The sequence below is a fragment of the Sapajus apella genome, unplaced genomic scaffold, assembly GCF_009761245.1.
Source record: "Sapajus apella isolate SASKATOON/1434 unplaced genomic scaffold, GSC_monkey_1.0 scaffold8, whole genome shotgun sequence".
In the NCBI taxonomy this organism is placed as follows: Eukaryota; Metazoa; Chordata; class Mammalia; order Primates; family Cebidae; genus Sapajus; species Sapajus apella.
In genome coordinates, this window is record NW_022436948.1 from 13,323,345 (window position 1) to 13,344,101 (window position 20,757).

Here is a 20,757-nt window from a genome sequence, read left to right on the forward strand (position 1 = left end):
AGTGTGTAGCGCTCCCCTCCCTGTGTCCATGTGTTCTCATTGTTCAACACCCGCCTATGAGTGAGAACATACGTGAGGCCAACAAACATTTTTTTTTTTTTTTTTTTTTAAATCGCAATGAGGTCCTGCTTTGTTGCCCAGGCTTGTCTCAAACTGCTGCCTTCAAGCCGTCCTCTCAACCTGGCCTCCCATAGTACTGAGATTACAGGTATGAGCCACTGTGCCCGGCTTCTGCCTACTTTTTACATCAACTATACTCAGCAGTCAATGCTCCATGCGAGCATTTGATAAGATCAATAATGTCTTTCAGCCTGCATTTCCAAACTACATAGAAAAAAACAGTAGTAAAGTCTTGCAAGAAGATGTTCCAAAAACCAATTATTATATACGTCGTCAAATGTTTTTACTTTCATTGCAGGAAGCCGTATTTATATAAAAGCCACACTAATCTTTGCTTAAGAACATGGGGACTTTTTATTAAAAGGGTGTTCAGGGAAAAGATGCTTCCATTTTTAAATCTGAGCTGATTCTGAAAACTGAAGTTCTATGGCACCAAAGTGAGCAGGAATGAGAAAATGCCCTCTCGTTGGACAGCATTCTTACATCACCCACTTGAAAATTAAATCTGAAACAGAGTTCTGACAGGCCTGCTATTTTCTTCAGTGCCAAGAGCCACACAATAGACCTTTTTTTGGGACAAAGCTCTTAAAATGCTTGGAAATTCAGATGGACTGAGTCACAAAACTGTACAAATACTGCACACCCATTCCTGCTGGTGCCCCTGCTCGCTCTCTTGGAAACAATACTATATTTTCTCTGTGTTTGGCAGAAGGAAAGAAATATTTTAAGTAGAGTTGTGACTTGTCTGAAGGGGTGACGGAGGGAGGCACGTTCAGAAAGTGGAAGCCGCTCGGCAGTCTTGAGGCTTCCGGGCAGGGGTGGTAGTTACCATTTCAGAAAAGTCCATTGGCTCCTCCTTCTCAATGTGGGCCATAAAACGATGCTCAGCCCCATGACTACACAAACTCCAGCATATCCTGATAAGTGTACAACATGCAGCATGGAGAGCTGAATGCACTGTCCACAAAGTAACACCCAAGCTGTCTGTATGTGGGTGCATGGAGGCTGGGGGGGTGGTAGGGTTGGAGACAGAGAGAGCAGGGGGAATGACAGCAGGAACACGGGGAAGGAGGAAAGTTGGTGAGGCAGTGGGAGATGCAACAAATAAAAATAAAAAGATCTCTGCACTATCTTCATGAGTTTCTCTCTCTTCCTTTTTCATGTTCAAATCAAATTATCCACCCCCATCGTGCAACTGTTTCAGAGATTTTGAAATAATTGAGATGTGTTGCAAACACATCCTTGCACGTCAAGTGAGCAATGACTTCAAGTCCAAACACCTCTCCAGAGAGATACTTCAGTTCGATGTTAATGACGGCCAAGAGTTTAGCTTGAGATGAAGGCAAAAGAGCCAAACACATCGACAAGGTCCTTAGAGGAAAGGAAGGGGGAAATGTTCTGAATAAAACTCCACTGGGCTAGAGAGGGTGGAGAGGCGTAGTAGCTGGTGGATTTTCATTTCTTTGGCTTAATGGAGCTGAAGACCCGCTTTGGGCTGCAGAAGGCAAGATAGACTTGGAGAACAGAGTTTTTCAGAGCCGTCTAGGGACTCCAAACTCAACTCTGATTTAAAAAAAAAAAAGTTTTGACTTTTTTCAGGTTCTAAAAGTGTGAGAAATAAATAAAACAAGGACAAATCTGCTGGTCTGGCCCCGGGTTCCTCAACCTTAGCATGAGGACTGCATGATTCTTTGCTGCAGGGGCAGATCACCTGAGGTCAGGAGTTCGAGACCAGCCTGGTCAACATGACGAAACCCTATCTCTAATTTTTTAAAAGTACAAAAATTAGCTGGGTGCGGTGGTGTGCACCTGTAATTCCAGCTACTCAGGAGGTCAGGCATTGTAAGATGTTTAGCAGCGTCGCTGGCTTCCACCCACTGAGAGGTCATGACAAAGAAAATTGCCTCCAGGTATTGCCAGATATTCCCAAGGGACAAAATCCCTCTTGGATTGAGAATCACTGGCTTCAACTAAACATTTGGAAAAACAAAATTTTCACTAGGTAAAGATAGCCATCCCCTGTAAAGATCATATAGCATTTTTGGCAAACGTCGACAAACCCAAATAACCTGCCTTGACTTGAATAGCCAGGGAGGAACACAGAAGTCTGAGACAAGAAAAGACCTTTGGTTTCAAAGCTTAATTTATGGTTTTTGAGAGCTATAACACTAATTAAAAATAATCCTGGGCCAGGCACAGTGGCTCCCATCTATAATCCCAGCACTTTGGGAGGCTGAGGCAGGAGAATCACTCAAGGCTAGGAATTTGAGACCAGCCTGGGCAACAGAGCAAGACCCTGTCTCTACAAAATACTTTTTTTTTTTTTTTTTAAGATGGAGTCTCGCTCTGTCACCCAGGCTGGAGTGCAGAAGCATGACCTCGGCTCAGTACATCCTCTGCCTCTCGGGTTCAAGCTATTCTCCTACCTCAGCCTCCAGAGTAGCTGGTATTACAGGTGCATGCCACCATACCCAGATAAGTTTTGTACTTTTTTTTTTTTAGAGATGGGGTTTCTCCATGTTGGCCAGGCTGGTCTCAAACTCCTGACCTCAGGTAATCTGCCTGCCTCAACCTCCCACAGTGCTGGAATTACAGGCATAAGCCACCATGCCTGGCCTACAAAATACTTTTACAAATTAGTGAGTTGTGTAGTCCCAGCTACCTGGAGGCTGAGGCAGGAGGATCTGTGGAGCCCAGGAGACTGAGACTGCAGTGAATCACAATCATGCCAGTGTACTCCAGCCTGGGTAATAGAATGAGACCCTGTCAGAAATCATCATCAATCTTCATCATTATCGTCATGATCATCATCACATCATCATCATCATCATCATCCTGGGGCATTCTAACTAAAAAGAAAAAAACAGGGAAAGCAGATGAGAGGGACCTTTGCACTTGAAAGCAGAACAAGCAAGTCTACAAGATCTGCTCTGTGTGGTTCTCCGCAGCCTGCCGTGACCAATTCCACAGAGTGGGACTGCAGCAGTGGGGTTCTCAAGACCTCTTTTCATTGAGTCTTTGTGTGCAGGGTGGCTTTGTGTCCACAAAGCATTTTGCATTGTTAGCTTTGGAAGGAGTGTCTTGGCATTCAGGTCTCAGAGAATAGAACGAAGTGTTTAAAATGACTATCCCTTAATTTTACAATGAAATTGACAAAGAGAGGCATGTAAGCCTGAACTAGGGTTCAGTGTACATTTGTACATTTTTTTAATGAGAAAGAGACTATAAAATTGTGTGCATTCCTTCAAGTATATCCCTCCAAAGCTGTACAAATTGGCCTTCTAGATAAGATCATACGTTCTCATTTCCACCTGTCATCTCCTGCTGAGCAGGCAAGGAGGGAAAAGGACCTGGTGACCTGGGTCTCTCTTGTTCGTCGGTACAGTACCATGATTTATGATTTCTAAGCCTGAGAATTTCGGAAGCCACTGAATATGAAAAGAGTGAAAAATCTTCTAAATCAAGAGAAAGAAAGGAGATGACTTGGTAGCACAGTGTACTCTTCTCAGACTCTGAAACACTACTCTGAAAGCTGTCACGAGTATGCATCGCATGGGCCTTTGCAGACAAAAAGGGTTTTTTATTCAGATTATTCCCCCACATTGCAGGGGAAAAGGGACTCATTTGTAATCATCAAAGGAATGCTGACAGACTTGAAATGGGATTACACTCTATTATACTCATCCGAATTAAAGGTTTGTTTTGGAGATCATTCTTTGGTTTCTTCCCCTCTGCTCCTCCAGCCCCAAATGAGGTGATTTGTATTCACAGGACATCAGAAGCAGACATAAAATCAGACTGTTAGCAAACATATGTTTAGCCTCTGTGGCCTGAATTTTGAATTTTAATGTTGCCTGGTTTTCTGCATGTGGAAAACTTGGCTGTCAGGTGGAAACTAATGCCAGGCATCACTTCATCCAAGCATTGTTTCAGTCTCTGACCTGTTAGTGGAGGAGAAATTCATTTCCAGAGGTTTGAGTGAGCAAGTGTACAGGTGTCGGAGAGAACACAAGGATGAGAAATTCGTGTAAGGAAATGTAAAATCTATGCATGGGCAGAGTCATTAGTATGTCTGTGAACATACTTCCACTCAATTCCAAGCTCTGGGATTTGCTTACTATTTTGTGGAGAACGTAACCTGCCAAATCTATTGCTCATCCCTCACACTCCTCTGTAATGCGTGTGTCCACGAACCCACTAAAAAGCAAGCTTCCCCAGGAAAGGAATGATTTTTTGTAGTAGGTTGTATCGTATCTAGCACAGCATCTGGTACTTGAGAGAATATAGACTGTTTCCTATTCTTCCCTACTTCCAGTGTGTGGTCGCCATGAAACTGAGGCTCACCTGTGGAGGAGACTTGAGGATCTCAGGTTGGAATTCACAGTCCTTGGAAGAGCTCAAGTGGGTCAAGAAAGTGTCTCATGATTTTTGCCATCAAAAGAGCAAAACATACTAGAGAACATCCCTCTCAATGCAAAAAGATGATACTCCCTAAGCAGGAAGACAGAGCAAGGAATGTGGATAAAGTGCATTAGAAGTTGCGCCATTTCTTTGCCCACTTTTTTTTTTTTTTTTTTTTTTTTTTTGAGACAGAGTCTTGCTCTGTCACCCAGGCTGAAATGCAGTGGTATGATCTTGGCTCATTGCAACCTCTGCCTCCCGGATTCAAGCGATTCTCCTGCCTTAGCCTCCTGAGTAGCTGGGATTACAGGCATGCACCATCATGCCCAGGTAATTTTTGTATTTTTAGTACAGATAGGGGTTTCACCAAGTTGGCCAGGCTGGTCTCAAACTCCTGACCTCAAGTGATCTGCCTCAGCCTCCCAAAGAGTTAGGATTACAGGTGTGAGCCACTGCGACTGGCCCCTTTAGTAGTTCTTTAGTAAGGATTTATTAGTGGCAAATTTGTCTTTATTTCACACACTGTTGAAAAGTAGTTTAGCTAGGTATATAGTTCTAAGCTGATGGTTGTTTTTTGTTTGTTGGTTTCTCAGAATCTGAAAAATATTATTTCACTGTCTTATGGCTCTCACTGTTTTTGTTGCAAAGACTTTATAGATAACATTTCCTTTACTCTCTGATTACTTTTAAGACTGTGGCTTTGTCTTTAGTATTTTACAGTTTGAGCATGTCACATTTAGGTATGAACTTATTTTATTTATCTTCCTTGGAATGCTTAAATCTGAATCTTTCATCAATCCTTAAAAATTAATCCTAGGATAGCATCACTTTGACTGTTGGCTCTCTCTCCTTTTCCCTCTTTCTTTTTCTGGAATGCTGATCTGATGTATATTGAACCATCATTCTATCCTCCATGTCTTATGACTTTTCTTTCATGTTTTCCATGTGTTTACCTGTTTTGCTTCATTCTGGATAATTTTTCCAGCTTTATTTTCCAGCTCACTGTTTCTCTCTTCATCTATGTCTAATCTGCTCTTCAACTTGCCCCTCAGGCTTTTCATGTCAATAGATATATTTTTCATGTTAGTAGATATATTTGATTCTTTTACAAATATGCCTGTTTTTTTGATAGTCTTTTGTTCCTTTCTCATGTTTTAAATTCCTTCTTAAATTTCTTTTTGAATTCCCTTTTTTTTTTTTTTTTTTTTTTTTTTGAGACAGGGTCCTGGTCTGTTGCCCAGGCTGGAATGCAGTGGCACAATCTCAGCCCACTACAACCTCTGCCTGATGGGTTGAAGTGATTCCCATGTTCCAGCCCCCCAAGTACCTGGGATTACAGGTACCTACCACCACGCCTGGCTAATTTTTGTATTTTTCTTCGAGACAGGGCTTCACCATGTTGTCTACGCTGGTCTTGAACTCCTGACCTCAGGGGATCCACCTGCCTCAGCCTCCCAAAGTGCTGGGATTACAGGCATGAGCCACCATGCCCAGCCCTAGATTCCCTCTTTTATTTCTTAAGAACTGTGTCATTGATGCCGACTACTGCTCGTATAATGTAATTTTGAATTATTTGATCCTAATGAGCAGCAATTCATCTATAGGAATCTATAGATGGGCCTATATTGATGATGTTCTCATGCAGGCAGGATCTATGTGTTTATTTTTGCCAGGTGTCATGGGACAACTTTATTAGTTTCTCAGCTTGGGTTTCCCAGTAAGGTAATATGAATTCAAAACTCAGACTCCCCAAAAGGCAGAATTTGAGTTACACCTTCTCAAGAGACATTATTTGCTTCTCCAATTCTGAGCCCAGGCTAAGGCAAGTTTCCTTGTCATCTTTCTTTACAAGAAGGCTGATTTATTTTGCATCACCTTTGAATGAAGGTTTAGGCTTTCAAGGTCCAGGCTTTATATAGAGGTCTTTATTCCAATTCCTCACTTCACATTGGTCTAATGCCTTATTGCCTGCACTCAAGCACCTGTCAAATCTTCATTGTCAAGACCATTAAGCAACTCCAACATAGCCATAGGGTTAGCACCAGCTACCATCCCTAGTTCTCTATTCTCTCTTCATTTTTGTTTCCTGGATATTCCTTATATTTAAGCACCCACCACTCACTTATGCATAAAAAGACGTTTCTTATATTTGATTCAGCATTTCTAGGTGTTTTGCTGGAGAAATAGTTTCAGAACACCAATGTCCAGAAACAAATTACAGACCCAATTCTATAGTTCTTTAGGGCTAGATGGTACTATCTTTAAACAGGACAAGGAACGGACATTACTTATAAGTCCTGGGAAAGATGTGGCTCTCATAGATGAAGCGATAAACATGACAGAAGTGCGACTGCTTTAAACTACATGTGATTTATTTTCTTTTCTTCCCTAGTATTGGAAATGCTGCCACAATTCAAATTCCCAAAAGTTATTTAACCTCTCTTTGCCTCTGTTTCTTGAACTTTTTACACTAGCATCTCCTTTATAGTGACAATTGGGAGGACTACATGAGTTAACATGAAGTTCTTAGAACAGTGTCTGGCAGAGTGCTGTATATGCTTAATAAATTATTTTTAGGGCCAGGCGTGGTGACTCACTCCTATAATCCCAGCACTTTGGGAAGCCGAGGCGGGTGGATCTCTTGAGTCCAGTAGATCAAGACCAGTCTGGGCAACATAGCGAGACCCTGTCTCTACAAAAAAATGCCAAAAAAGTTAGCTAGGTGTGGTGGCATGTGACTATAGTCCCAGCTACTAGGAGGTACTGAGGTAGGAGGATGGCTTGAGCCCCAGAGGTTGAGGCTACAGTGAGCCGTGATCGCACCACTATATTCCAGCCTGGGTGACAGAGTGAGACCCTATCTCAGAAGTAAAAAATAATTTTTTCCTTTTTTTTTTTTCTGAGACAGGATCTCACTCTGTCATCCAGACTGGAGTGCAGTGGCACGATCTTGGCTCACCGCAACCTCTGCCTCCCAGGCTCAAGCGATTCTCCTGCCTCAGCCTCTCGAGTAGCTGGGACCCACCACCATGCCCAGTTAATTTTTGTATTTTAAGTAAAGATGGGGTTTCACCATGTGGGCCAGGCTGTAAAAAAATTTTAAAACCCTAAAAATATTTTTAACTCACCAGCTTCTCTTACTTATGCTGAGGGAAACAAAGTAAAGAAGTCACTGCCTCTGCTGAGCTGGTGGTGCACACGTGTGAGCCAGCTAAAGGGGGTGGCAAAATGACATACCACAAGGGGAAGGGGAAACTCAGAAGACACCAGAATCACTTTGTCAGCTGCCTTTCCAATCTGAGATTCCCCTTCAAGTACTAGAATCTTCGTGACTCTAGGATCCCCCCCAAACCAACTCCTACCTTCTTGGTCCATTGCTCAGCTTCAACCACGGTGTGAATTTTTTTTTTTTTTTTTTGACAAGGTCTTGCTCTGTTGCCCAGGCTGGAGTGCAGTGGCACAATCTTGGCTCACTGCAACCTCCGCCTCCCAGGTTCAAGTGAGTCTCTTGCCTCAGCTTCCTGAGTAGCTGGGATTACAGGTGTACGCCACTATGCCCACTAGTTTTTGTATTTTTAGTAGGGATGGGGTTTCACCATTTTGGCTAGCCTGGTCTCGAACTCCTGACCTCAAATGGTCCACCCACCTTGACCTCCCAAAGTGTTGGGATTGCAGGCATGAGCCACAATGCCTGGCCATCAGTATGGATAATTAAAACCTGATAGGTACTGTGTTCAAATATAATCTCTAAATTTTATTAGCAGTTGTGGAGCTGGGAGAACAGTAGGCAAGTCGGACAATAGGGGTGGGTAACAGGGGAGCAATTATTCTCTCTCTGTACATTACCGTCAAAGTGGTGCCTTTTGAAAACAAAATTTTTTTTCTTGAGACGGAGTTTTCATTCTGCTGCCCAGACTGGAGTGCAATCAGTGATCTCAGCTCACTGCAACCTCCACCTCCCAGGTGCAAGTGATTCTCATGCCTCAGTCTCCCGAGCAGCTGGGATTACAGGTGCCTGCCACGACACCCAACTAATTTTTCTGTATTTTTACTAGAGACAAAGTTTCACCATGTTGGCCAGGCTGTTCTCGAACTTCTGACCTCAAGTTATCCATCCGCCTCAGCCTCCCAAAGTGCTGAGATTACAGGCGTGAGCCACCATGCCCTGTCCTTTCTAAAAATTGTAAAAGTGCTAAGCCAACAAGATGGCTGTGAAGATCACTGACCTCCAAATTTTTAACTCATGAGCTCATCTATGTAACAAACTTTCCCATGTACCCCAAACCTAAAATAAAAGTTTTTAAAAATAATAATTATTACTGGCAGAAAATATTGTAGAAAACATCATGAATTTCATCAGCAAAAACATTTTGAGAACACACCTCCAATACATGCACACTTATTTGTAAATTACATGTTGTTCTGTCAATTTCATGTTAAGTATAAGCAAAGCTTAACTCCATTTGTTGTTAAGATGGAAAAGCCAATAGGCAAGAACAGAAGCTCTAACATTTTTCTCCTACCCCACTGGACCACTTTGTGAGTGCACCCACTTTGGAAGGACTGTGATGAAATGATGCTGAGGTAAGGGTAGGAAAAGGTCAGTCTCTTCCGAACGCACCTGCAGCGATCACCGCAGGAACTATCAAGAAAGGTTAGGCAAATTGTGGCACCTTGCTCCTTCCTACCCCCAACGCCCTTGCAGGTGAAGTCCCCAACATGGCCCCATCCCTGTGCTCCAGCCAGCCTTGGTGCTGGAGCCTGCCTCGGCTCTGTCCCCTACCTGGGTGGTCTTGGGCAAGTTCATTACCTTCTCTGAGGCTGAGTTCTCATCTGCAAATGAGACCAGTCCTGATCTGATCTCATAGATCAGGACTCATAGAGTTGCTATGAGGATGAACTCAGATAAAACTAAGCTCCATTAACTTTTACCCTGTTCCTTTCTGTTTCTTGCCTGAAACTGCTGCTAGGCTGCCCTTTCCAATAAAGCACCTGGGAGACCAAAGCCATCAATAACAGGGACCACTTGCAGGCAGAGACTCTTCTCTGCCACCAAAAGAGCTGGCAGAAAACTTTTCGGATGTAGCCACTTTCCATGGAAACAGATGAGCAGATGCAGACACTGGCTATTCATCTCTCTTCTGTGGCTCTAGACAACTCCTTTGGTCACTGGGTTTGTTTTTCTTTAGTTACGAGCTGGCTTTTCACTCCATAAATTTTTTCAAAGTAAAGATAAGTCTTGAATAAAAAGGATGATGTGACTGAGGCATAATAAAATGCAGAGGGAAGGGTGTGTGCATGTGTGTGTTTGTGTGGGTGTGCGTGCACAGGTGTCTGCTTTGGGAGGTGCTGATATGCTGAGGAGGTGCAGTCCTAGTCTCCCTGGTGATGAGCCTTAGGGTAGGGGGTGAAGGGGACACCCAGCCACACTCTGTGCCCATGGATGAACTGATGGATGGGCAGGAGGTCACCCTCCCCTCTAAACTCCAGAGGTGTGGTCCTCAACTCTAGCTGCACATTAGAATTGCCTGGGGAGTTTTCAAAAAGTGATCACTGAGCAGGGCCAATTACATCAGAAGTCTTGGGGTGCAGCCTGAATGTCCATAGATTTTTTTTTTTTTGGTCTTCCCAGGTGATTTTATTGTGCTGCCAGGGCTGAGACCCAATGCTTATCTGAAAGCAAACAAGGTTCAGCCTCTCCAAAATGAAAAACTGTGTCCATCAATACTGAGTCCGCACCTCGAGGCTCCCAAGATCAATTGAATTATCATATTTCTGTACCCTGGAAGTCCTGGTCAATGAAATAAAGAGCTACCAGTCAGGTTTATTTATTGGGCTGCAAATGTTTTTGGCTCCCAGATTTAAGTGATTCTCCTGCCTCAGCCTCCCAAGTAGCTGGGATTAGGGGCACCCACCACCACACCAGCTAATTTTTGTGTTTTTAGTAGAGACAGGGTTTCACCATTTTGGCCAGCTGGTCTCAAACTCCTGATCTCAAGTGATCCACCCACTTTGGCCTCCCAAAGTGAACTGCATCCCACTAAAATTCATATGTTGGAATCCTAATCACCAATACTTCAGAATTATGATAGTATTTGGAGATAGGGCCTTTAAAGAGGTGACTCCATTAACATGAGATCATTGAGTGAGTCCAGTCCAATATGACTGATGTCTTTGTAAGAAGAGGCAGTTAGGACACAGACACACATGGAGGGAAGACCATGTGAAAATACAGCAGGGAGATGCCATTTACAAGTCAAGGAGATAGGCCACAGAAGAAACCAACTCTGCCAAGACCTTCATCTTGAACTTCTAGCCTCCAGAACTGTGATAAAATCAACGTTCCTTGTGTAAGCCACCCAGTCTGTAGTACATTATTATGGCAGCCCTAGCAAACCAATACAATCTGGAACCAAGTACCACTTAATGCTCACTTGGGCTACCAATGACTATATACCAAGGGACTGGAATACTGGCCCAGGCCAGGTGGGGTGGTGCATACCTGTAATCTCAGCTACTCAGGAGGCTGAGGCAGGAGAACCACTTAAGGCCAGGAGTTCGAGCCTGCAGTGCACTATAACTGTACCTGTGAATAGCCACTGCACTCTGGCCTGGGCAGCAGAGCATGACTCCATTAAAAAACAATGACACTTCTATTATACAGTGACCTTTCTTTGAAGTCTGGGGACATTTGGATACAAGGAAGCCCTTAAAGGCTGCCGCACTCTGCTTGTCTCCCTGTTTCTCCTCCTTACATACGCCACTATGTGCCCTAGGGCAAAACCAAATGTGAAGACATATGGTCATGTCTACTTTGTCCAAGGGCAGGAGTTCCCCAGGAATTCAAGTGGGAACTAGAACAATTTTCTACCGTTTCCTTCCCTTCCTTCCTCCACATCTCTACCTATAAGCCCATCAATCACTTTGAACTTCTTGGAGAAAAAGAAAGAAAAAGAAAAGGAGAGGCTGGGTGCAGTGGCTCACACCTATAATCCCGGCACTCGCTTTGGGAAGCCAAGGTGGGAGGATCACTTGAGGTCAGGAGTTCAAGACCAGCCTGGCCAAAATGGCAAAATCCTGTCTCTACTAAGAATACAAAAATTGACTGGCATGGTGGTGGGTGCCCGTAATTCCATCTACTTGGGAGGCTGAGGCAGGAGAATTGCTTAAACCCAGGAAGCAGCGGTGACAGTAGAAATTACATCACTGCACTCTAGCCTGGGCGACAGAGTGAGAGTTCGCCTAAAAAAGAAAAAAGAAAAGGAAAAGGAGAGAAAGAAAAGTAGGAAGGAAAGAGAAGACCCAGCTTTCCTTCAGCAGAGAAACAACACAAATTTAAAGAACCCCCTCCAAAATTAAAAATAAATAAATAAATCAGCAAGGACTATGGGACCATCACAAACTAAATACAAGAGATGAACTAAAACACCACTCTTTAAAGTAAGGCAAAAATGTATAGGATCCCTTGCTTTTTATGGCTGCTACTCAAGAAGGCACCCCTCCCTCCTCTCAGCGCTCATCCTCAAGCTCCAGCTCCCTGTCTCGTTCTCTGTACAAAGACGATGGGCATGGCATTACACTTCTGGAGTTTGTTTTGTTTTTTAAGTCTATGATGAGTTGGGACATCTCAAGCCAAATCCTCAATTTGAGAATGCAGTCAAATGAACAGAACTCCATCCCAAAGAGGAAAGTGGATGAAAGCCAAGCACATTTGAGTATGAGATTAAGGATCAGAGGCACTAATTTTGCATGAACTTCTCTTGCCTTCGCTGGGATTCATTTTTAATGCAGTGATGATAGCCTTCCAGTGGCCGCTGGCAGCCTCTCAAAATCTTTGGGGATGAGAGAGAAGGGGGTGTTTGGGGAGCCTGTTTACCAGCAGGCTTGGAGGTGATTAGAACAAGTCACGAGCATGAAGGGGGAGGAGGAGGGGACCACGATGCTGCCTCTGGCTTATTAAGAGTGAGATCGATGCTGGAATCCCCAAGGGCAAAAAAATCAATGACCCAGGAAAACTACACCAGCTGACAGCCCCAGGAAAAGGCTCAAGGAAGAGCTGCAAAGAAGAGAAAGGCTTAAGGAACTTTCCAAAACTCTGCACTGCTAATCTCCTGGGGGGAGAGGAGGGGTTATAGTGTACAGACAATGGCTGGGACCCCTGACATTCTGGCACTTTCTTTCACATGGATACACCATCCTCCCTCCTCCTTCACAAGGCAGAGGGGTCCCAAGTTTCCTCTATCCTTTGCTAGTTTTTGATGCTCCCCTTATTTAGAAAAACAGGCAAGTATCTGCATTGTCAGACACTTTTCTGTAGCCCTGGTTATTGTGATCAGACTCTGCGGGGGAGGATCCACTGCTTCTTTCCAGGCCTCAGATTTGGTTTCTATGCACTCCTTCAAGTTCATAAAAAGGAATAGAACTGACTGTCCCAGGAACACAGGCAGCAAGCTTTGAGGCCACAGGGGGTTCATGTCAGCTAAAACACTGAATCGAACAATCAGATGGCCATCTTTGGAGCTTAGGAAGTTGGGGGGGGTCCCTAAAACCTTTAGGTTAAATTTCAAGTCAAATGAGCTAACTTTGGTAAACAATCTTTCTTTCTCCTTGAGATTTTTCTAATATTTCCCTAATCTCACACAATATAGAATTAATGTTTAAACTTAAGTACATCAGTGGTTTGGGAGGACATTATATTTCTTTTCTTCTCCCCAAAAGGCTTCCTGACACATTCTCCCTAATCTTCAGATCTCTAGAGAGCATCACTGATGAGAGAAAAGAAAGGGAGCTGGTTGTAGGTAGTAATGTCACCGCCTACTGCTGGCTCAGGGAGTTTGAAACCCTGGAATTGAAGTTTACAGGGAAAGCAGAAGGAAATGCCTTTTATGGTTTATACTATTTAGAATAACATGTATCCAATCATTAATTTTCTAAGGATATAACCTCCCTGTTTGATAGCTCAACTCCACTGTATGTAACAGTTGCTAGATACAGGCAATTCCAAACTTGGGTGGTAATCTATAGACTGTTACAAGTATTGCAATTTCTTCCCTAAAGCAACAAAACTCTAAGTGTCTCTAATCTGTGAAAACAACCTAATGGTTACACTGCAATTCGCCTAAAGCAATATTTGTTCTGTTGCAATGACATCACACACACAAAAGCGCTTGTCAGTTTTCAATTCTCTCCTTAGAAATCAGAGCTAGATGGTGGCTGAACTTAGAACTGCTTTCCATAGCTCAAGTCAACTAATACAGAGCTTTTCTAGCAGCCACGAACGTTCTAGTATATATAAAAAAAAGGTTAATAGCACTTGAAAAGCCTGATGCATTTCCCCAGAACACTTACCACAGAGTTCTGATCCTGGGGTGCTTGATTTTAAGGGCCATAGGTGGCTTGCCAAATAGGCATATCTTGGCTTCCTTTGCTAGGCAGGAATACTGCCTTGTTATTACATAGTCAAAGCAAAGAACCTCTGACCTAAGAGCTCTCCACTAACAATGACATTCCCTGTTAAGTAAACTAGAAACCCAACTCAACTTCTGGTTTGCCCTTGTTCTTTGCTGTGTACTAGTCTACTGCACAAACAGGACTGATGAGGACTCAGTTTACCACGATTATTTTGCAAAAGACCCTGCACTGCAGGATCCAATAGGAACTGATTGTGCAAAGCCTGAACTTGGCAGAAGATCCCTGGAGAAGGAGGACTGTGGGCCTCAGAGTTGCTTCCTGAGCTAGGCTGGGGAAAGCTGAAGGCTTCCAGCCTTGCCAGAGGGAGATCCAGGTCTGTTTCAGCTGCAAGGATGTGTTACCTTAAGCAATTGCAGCGTTAACATAAGCATGTACTCCTGTGGCTATCGTCAACCTAGAAATCCCCTTCACTCTGGGGCGTCAGCCACACATGTAAGCTTAGAACTATCTGATACCTGCTGCCGGAGCCTGGGTCACGGTTCCCGAAAAGAAAAGCCTCCTAGTTTACTCGGGAGCGGGAAACTGGAATTGGAGAGGGAGGGCGCTGGTACACTTTGACAGAGAGACTCCTCTCTGTTATCTAAGTGTCTCCTCATCCCTCACTGCCTTTCCACCAGACCTCCAGTCCCCGCGGGCTTCCCTTCCTACCTGCCAATATGGACTTGAGGTCAGGGGTCCCCTGGGTCAGGGGTCTCCTTACATGGGCAAACGGGCGACGCAAGTGGCAAACCCAGTGCAACGCCTCCGACCACAACACGTGTATTTTACGGCGCTGGGCGCGGCACAGGGCTCAGTTTAAGGAGCCTCCAGAGAATGGGCTTGGATGAGGACCGGGTCCCTAATACTGGGAAACTGACAAGGTCAACAGCAGGGCGAGAAACTCTAAATACATTACACACCCTTCCTTCTTGGAAGTGGCAGTCCCTGTCGCCACTTCACTCTCAGCTACCTATATGCCAAGGGCTCACACCAGACAAGTATCTGTGAGCACTCCTCAACTTTAATCCTACTCGGCTGTCCCCGCAGGGGCGGCTGCCCCCAGGCGAGGGCTCACCTGGGCGCTGCGAGGTGCCGGGGGCGCACAGCCAGGGAGGGCGCTCTTACCAGAGAAGTCGGTGAGCGCTGAGATCTCTTTGGAGCAGACCAGCACAGTGCAGTAGAAGAGGCGCAGGAGCTGCCCCGGCGGCTCTACCTGCCTGCGGAGGCCGGGATGCTGAGCGGGCTGGGGCGCGGGCGGCGGGCGCGCGGGTCCCGGCAGCAGCATGGTGCGCGGCGCGGCGGGGCGCGGGCCCAGGCCGGGGACGCGCGGGGGGTCGCAGGGCTAAGGACGACGTCACATGGCGGGGCGAATCTATGGCAAGCGCTCCGCGGCCCCCCGCCGCCTCCCGGCCCAGGCTGCCAAGCCTACTCCCCTGCGCGGGCCAGCCCAGGAGCCCCAGCAAAGGGGAGGGGGCGGAGAACTGGGGCGGGGCGAGGAGCCCCGAAAAGGATCCACGTAGTTTCCCCGAGAGGAAATCTCCGCTGCTGCCGTGCGGGAGGAAACGAGGGGGGCCTTAGGGAAAACGCAGCCTTCGCACACCCCGCCGCTGTCCTGGCCGGTCCCTGGCGCGTTGCCCACCGCGAAGGGCGCCCCCAGTAGCGCGTCCCAGGCCGCGCACCTTGAGCACCTTCCACGCTCGGGAGATAGCCGGGCACCCGTGGCCCTGCCCGCGCTGGCCGGGTGCCAGCCTCGCCCTGGCGGCAGAAGGAGCGCGGCCGGTGCCCGTGACGCACTTTGGAGCCAGCGCCGCGCGTGCAGCTGGGGCGCCCTCGGGGCGGGGCCGATCTGGGGCCGCGGGAAGGTGGGGTCCTGGAGGCGTGGGATCGCAGTGCTACCATCCCCGCCACCCGCCGCGCGCCACGTGCAGTCACCCAACACGCACAGTTATCGCCATTTCACAGAAGAGGAGACTGAGCCCAGGTGCGGTGCCTAAGCTCTCGCAGCCAGGACAGCGACGAGCTGGGGGTCTTAAAACCAGTCAGATGGCTCCGGAGCCGGGCTCTTTTGCTCTGGCTCGGCTTGCCTTGGGTACTGGTTGCCCGCAGCGCTGGGGGATCTGACACTGGACCGGCGCAAACAGCCGCCGGGCGCTAATAATTGGGCTTTGTTTTAAAGTGGGCCACAGCATCTTTCTGAATCTCTAGACTGTGTGCCGGGTGACCCACGTTTGGATGCCCAGCCAGTGGCCTGCGTGGCCCCAACTCAACGGTATCGAGGACAAGTGCCGGGTGCGGGCACCTGGGGCCCGGCGACCCAAACCCCACGAACTGCGCGGGGCCGGCGGGAGGGAGGAGGGCCGGGCGGGCGGGCGGGCGGGCTGGCGCTAGGCACACAGTGTTCCCGAACACCGCGGGAGGGCCTGCCAAGTTCGCGGCGGGCGTGACGCGGAAACGTAGATAATGAGGCCCAGGGCGGGGCCGGACGCACTGCCTGGCGGGCTCCAGAGATGCGAACGCCTCAGAGTGTGGCTGCCAGGCCTGGAGAAAGTAAATGCGCCTGAGGGCCCCCGTGGGACCCTCTCAGAGGTGGACCGCAAAGGTCCCGGAAGGGTGGATGGCATTAGGTACCACCCAGTGCTCCAGCAGGGGCTGGGTCACCCAATTGGGATCTCGGCCCCTTCTTCCAGCCTGGGGAAAGATGTGTTAAATGCCAAACATCATTGTTTATCAAGTGAGGCCCACTCTGCCAGGCATAATGATTTTTAAAATCTACATTAAAATGTTGAATAGAAACTCAACCTCCACAATATCCTTTGAACACAAATATTAGTGTGCGCTCTCTAGGCTAGGGAAACTGAGGCTGGGAGTGTGGGTAAGGATGCTCAGCACTTAGGAACCACAGGGCAAGTAACATTTGTCCAAAACTCAGGTCCCTCTTGTACTTTCCATTCTATCTGTTCATTCATCCAGTTTAGACATGAATTGGTATCAGCGTGTGCCAGGTTCTGCGCTAGTGACTGACAGTGTTGGTAACAGGGAAGCAACCATGCTCCCCGAGTCCTGGGAGTGGGCAGCACCGCCCTGTGGGTCTGCACTGGCTTTCAGATGTCCAAGAGGGCACCGTTACTGACTGTGACAGCATCCCCAGGCTTTCCTATCTGGTAAAGCAGAGACTCAGACTGATACTTGCACACCAATATTCATTGCAGCATTATTTATGATGGCGAAAAGATGGAAGCAAATCCAGTGGATGAATGCATACAGTTGTTATCACAGCAGGGAAGACAGACATTGGACAGTAATGCCCTGTGAACAGACAGTCACGAAAGACAGGAGCCATGGGAGCAGAAGCCAATAATGGAAGAGCGGAGCCGCAGGGAGGAGGGGAGATATTCAGAGCATTTTAAGGCAAGATGGATGAGAAAGATAGGATAAGTCGGCCTAGCAGAAACTAGCAAAACCCAGGTGCTGGGGGAGGGTGAACATTTTAGAAAAAGCGACCAGCATGTTGAAACCCAAGAGGAGCATGGCTCTCTCGAAGCATGGGGAAAAGTCTAGACAGCTGGAGCAGAGCAAAGGGAAGAGCCAGGGCACTTGGGGGTCAGCAGGACAGAGCTCAGGGCCCTGGAGACTGTGGTGAGCATTTCCATCTTGATCCTAAATCCTTGGTGAGCACTTTCGTCTTTTGTCTTAAGCCAGTAAAGTACTTTAAGTGCAAAAGTGATGTGATTGGATGTGTGTTGGTAAAAAGTCACTCTCAGCTGCTGAGTGCAAATGGACTGGAGGAGTCAAAGCAGGTCCTGGAAGTATATACACCAAATAACTGAAAGCAGAGACTCAAGCAGATACTTGTGCACCAGTATTCCTTGCAGCATTGTTTAGAAGAGCCATCAGATGGAAGCAACTTCAATGGATGAATGAATACAAAATATGGAATGTTGCTGAGTGTCGTGGCTCATGCCTGTAGTCCCAGCACTTTGGGAGGCCATGGTGGGCGGATCACTTGAGGTGAGGAGTTTGAAACCAGCCTGGCCAACATGATGAAACCCCATCTCTACTAATAATACAAAAATTAGCCAGGTGTGGTCATGTGTGCCTGCAGTCCTAGCTACTCGGGAGGCTGAGACAGGAGAATCGCTTGAACTGGGGAGGTGGAGGTTGCAGTGAGCTGAGATTGCACCACTGCACTCCAGCCTGGGTGACAGATCAAGACTTTGTCTCAAAAAGAGAGAGAGAGAGAGAAAAAAAAAAAAAGAATGTTAGTCAACCATGAAGGGAATGGAGTTCTGATACATGCTAAAACATGGATGAACCTTGAAGACATTATGCTAAGTGAAGTAAACTGGACACAAAAGGACAAATGTCCCATGATTTCACTTACATGAAATATCTAGAATAGGAAAATTTAAAGAAAAAGAAAGTAGAATTGAGGTTACCAGGAGCTGAGGGGAGAGAGATGGAGAATTATTTCTTAATTGGTACTGAGTTTTTATTTGGAGTGATGAAAAAGTTCTGGAAATAATGGTGATGATTATACAACATTTTGAATGCAATTAATGCCACTGAATTATACCCTTAAAATGGTTAAAATGGCAAATTGTATTTTATATATATTTAGCGCAGCTTTAAAAAACGAATAATGTCATATACCAAAAATCTTTGAGTGGCACACTTTAAATGGGCAAATAGGATGATATGTGAATTGTATCTCAATAAAGCTATTTAAAAAATCATACAACAACAACAAGAAGTGGGTCTGTGCTGACTGGGCGTGGTGGCTCACACCTGTAATCCCAGCACTTTGGGAGGCCGAGGTAGGTAGATCACCTAAGGTCAGAAGTTCAAGACCAGCCTGGCCAACGTGGAGAAACCCTGTCTCTATTAAAAATACAAAATTAGCCGGGTGTGGTGGCACATGCCAGTAATCCCAGCTACTCAGGAGGCTGAGACAAGAGAATCGCTTGAACTCAGGATGCAGAGGCTGCAGTGAGCCGAGATAGCGCCACTGCCCTCCAGCCTGGGCAAGACAGAGCAAGACTCCATCTCAATAAAAAAAAAAAAGTGGGCCTGGGGAGATGGCTGTGGTGAGGTTGGTTGTGCAGCAGTCAGGGGTGTGTGACTGTGCTTGGGCTGATGTGCTTGCCGTACACCCAGAGAGAAAGGGAGAAGAGGCCACAATGGAAAGATGTTTAGGAGGCAGTTGGACGGCACAATGTGACCGGGCAGTCATGGGCTATGAGAGGAGTCTGAAGGACATCGCCCTGGCTTCCCTCTGCTTTGTCCCTTAGCCCCTCGCCATTAAATCAGAAGGTTTTGGTCCTAATCTTATCTCTTTAAGAATTTTGGAATCTTGCAAGAAAACTAAATTGCTGAGCTATCTTTCCCTCTGGACCCTACACTTTTCTGAGAGCTTTGTGGGTCAAATACCTAAACTCGAGGCACTGTAACAACTCATAGGACAGAAAAGTGGGGAAAGGAATATATGTTTCAAAGAGGAGTGAACCTTGTGAAATCAATCTGGGGTCTGGAGAGAAATCATCTTTTCAACCGAGGCAGTTTTATTTAAATGCTTTCTGCTATGATGGAATTTGAATAATAAAAACAGTCATAGCCACTTGGTAATTCAGCACAGTTATGGGAGCTGGAATTAAAGTGAATGATGAATGGTGAGCCAAATAATAAAGTGTTTCCAAAATATTAATACTCACAACAACCCTTTGAGATAGGTAGTAACTAGGACTAACTACGTCATTTACTGGACCAGTGCAAAATGAAAAGGTGGGGCTCCTTGTTCAAAAATTATTAAGAATTCCAAGATGATGATGGCAGAGCATTAAACCAAGCATAGCTTAATGCTTTGAGCACAGGGCTCTGAGTGATTGCTCAGGTCATATGAAGCTGGCCCAGGTACAACAGGAATCTCCATTTCTCAGATGGGGATACTTAGGGCACAAAGTCATGCAAACCATCCAAGCCAAGACCTGAAGCTCTCTTACACTGCAAAGGCACAGCAATTAGGTGGAGGTAAAATAAAAGGTTTCTTTCCTAAGCAATGGCACCATTGGGAAATTTTGCTCCTTCTTGTACAAGTTTGAAAAATGCCTCTGTAGTCACAGCATTCATTCCATGTGTACAAGAGGTAGCCTTTACAGGACTTCGTAAATTACAGGTCTTTCTTCCTGCCTCTTTGTTTTCTTTTAAAGCAATTCCTGCACCTTCTTTTTAGCTCCACATTTCATCTCTGTTTTCTTTCTTCCTTGAGATCCTAGCTACTTTTCTCCCAACCTCTGCCATATCCAAGCCTTTTTTTTCTTTAGGTGGAATCTTGCTCTGTTGCTCAGGCTGGAGTGCAGTGGTGGCACGATCTTGGCTCACTGCAACCTCCGCCTCCCGGGTTCAAGTGATTCTCCTGCCTCAGCCTCCTGAGTAGCTGGGATCACAGGTGTGCACCACCATGCCCAGCTAAGTTTTTGCTATTTTTAGTAGAGACAGGGCTTTACCATGTTGGCCAGGCTGGTCTTGAACTACTGACCTCAGATGATCTACCCGCCTCGGTCTCCCAGAGTGCTGGGATTACAGGCTTGAGCCACCGCGCCCTGCCTCCAAACCCATTATGGGAGATGTTTATGTGCTTCGCACTCACACTGCAACCTGGAGTCGTGTCCTCTCACTTGGGCCATCGAGGTGAGGTTTTTGGCTTCCAACAAATGGGCTGACATAAGCTGCCATTTGGAAACCTCAAAGAAACGAAGTTTTCAGTTCAGGAGAGAGAGGCCGAATGTCATC

The 20,757-nt window shown here is 46.3% G+C and overlaps 1 protein-coding gene across 13 annotated transcripts in view; it reads right to left on the reverse strand.

Annotated features, from left to right (window-relative positions):
* EVA1C (eva-1 homolog C) overlaps positions 1-15,664 on the reverse strand; it is a 107,845-nt gene extending 92,181 nt beyond the window's left edge. For 11 of the 13 annotated variants that reach the window (XM_032277036.1, XM_032277027.1, XM_032277023.1 and 8 more), the window contains exon 1: positions 15,097-15,552. In XM_032277036.1, the coding sequence (XP_032132927.1) occupies positions 15,097-15,256 (160 nt within the window). In that variant the 5' untranslated portion in view covers positions 15,257-15,552. Of the gene's footprint in view, positions 1-4,464; positions 4,612-15,096 lie in introns of all 13 variants that reach the window. The other 2 variants (XM_032277033.1, XM_032277026.1) reach the window with 2 other exon arrangements.
* Between the last annotated feature and the right edge of the window lie 5,093 nt (positions 15,665-20,757).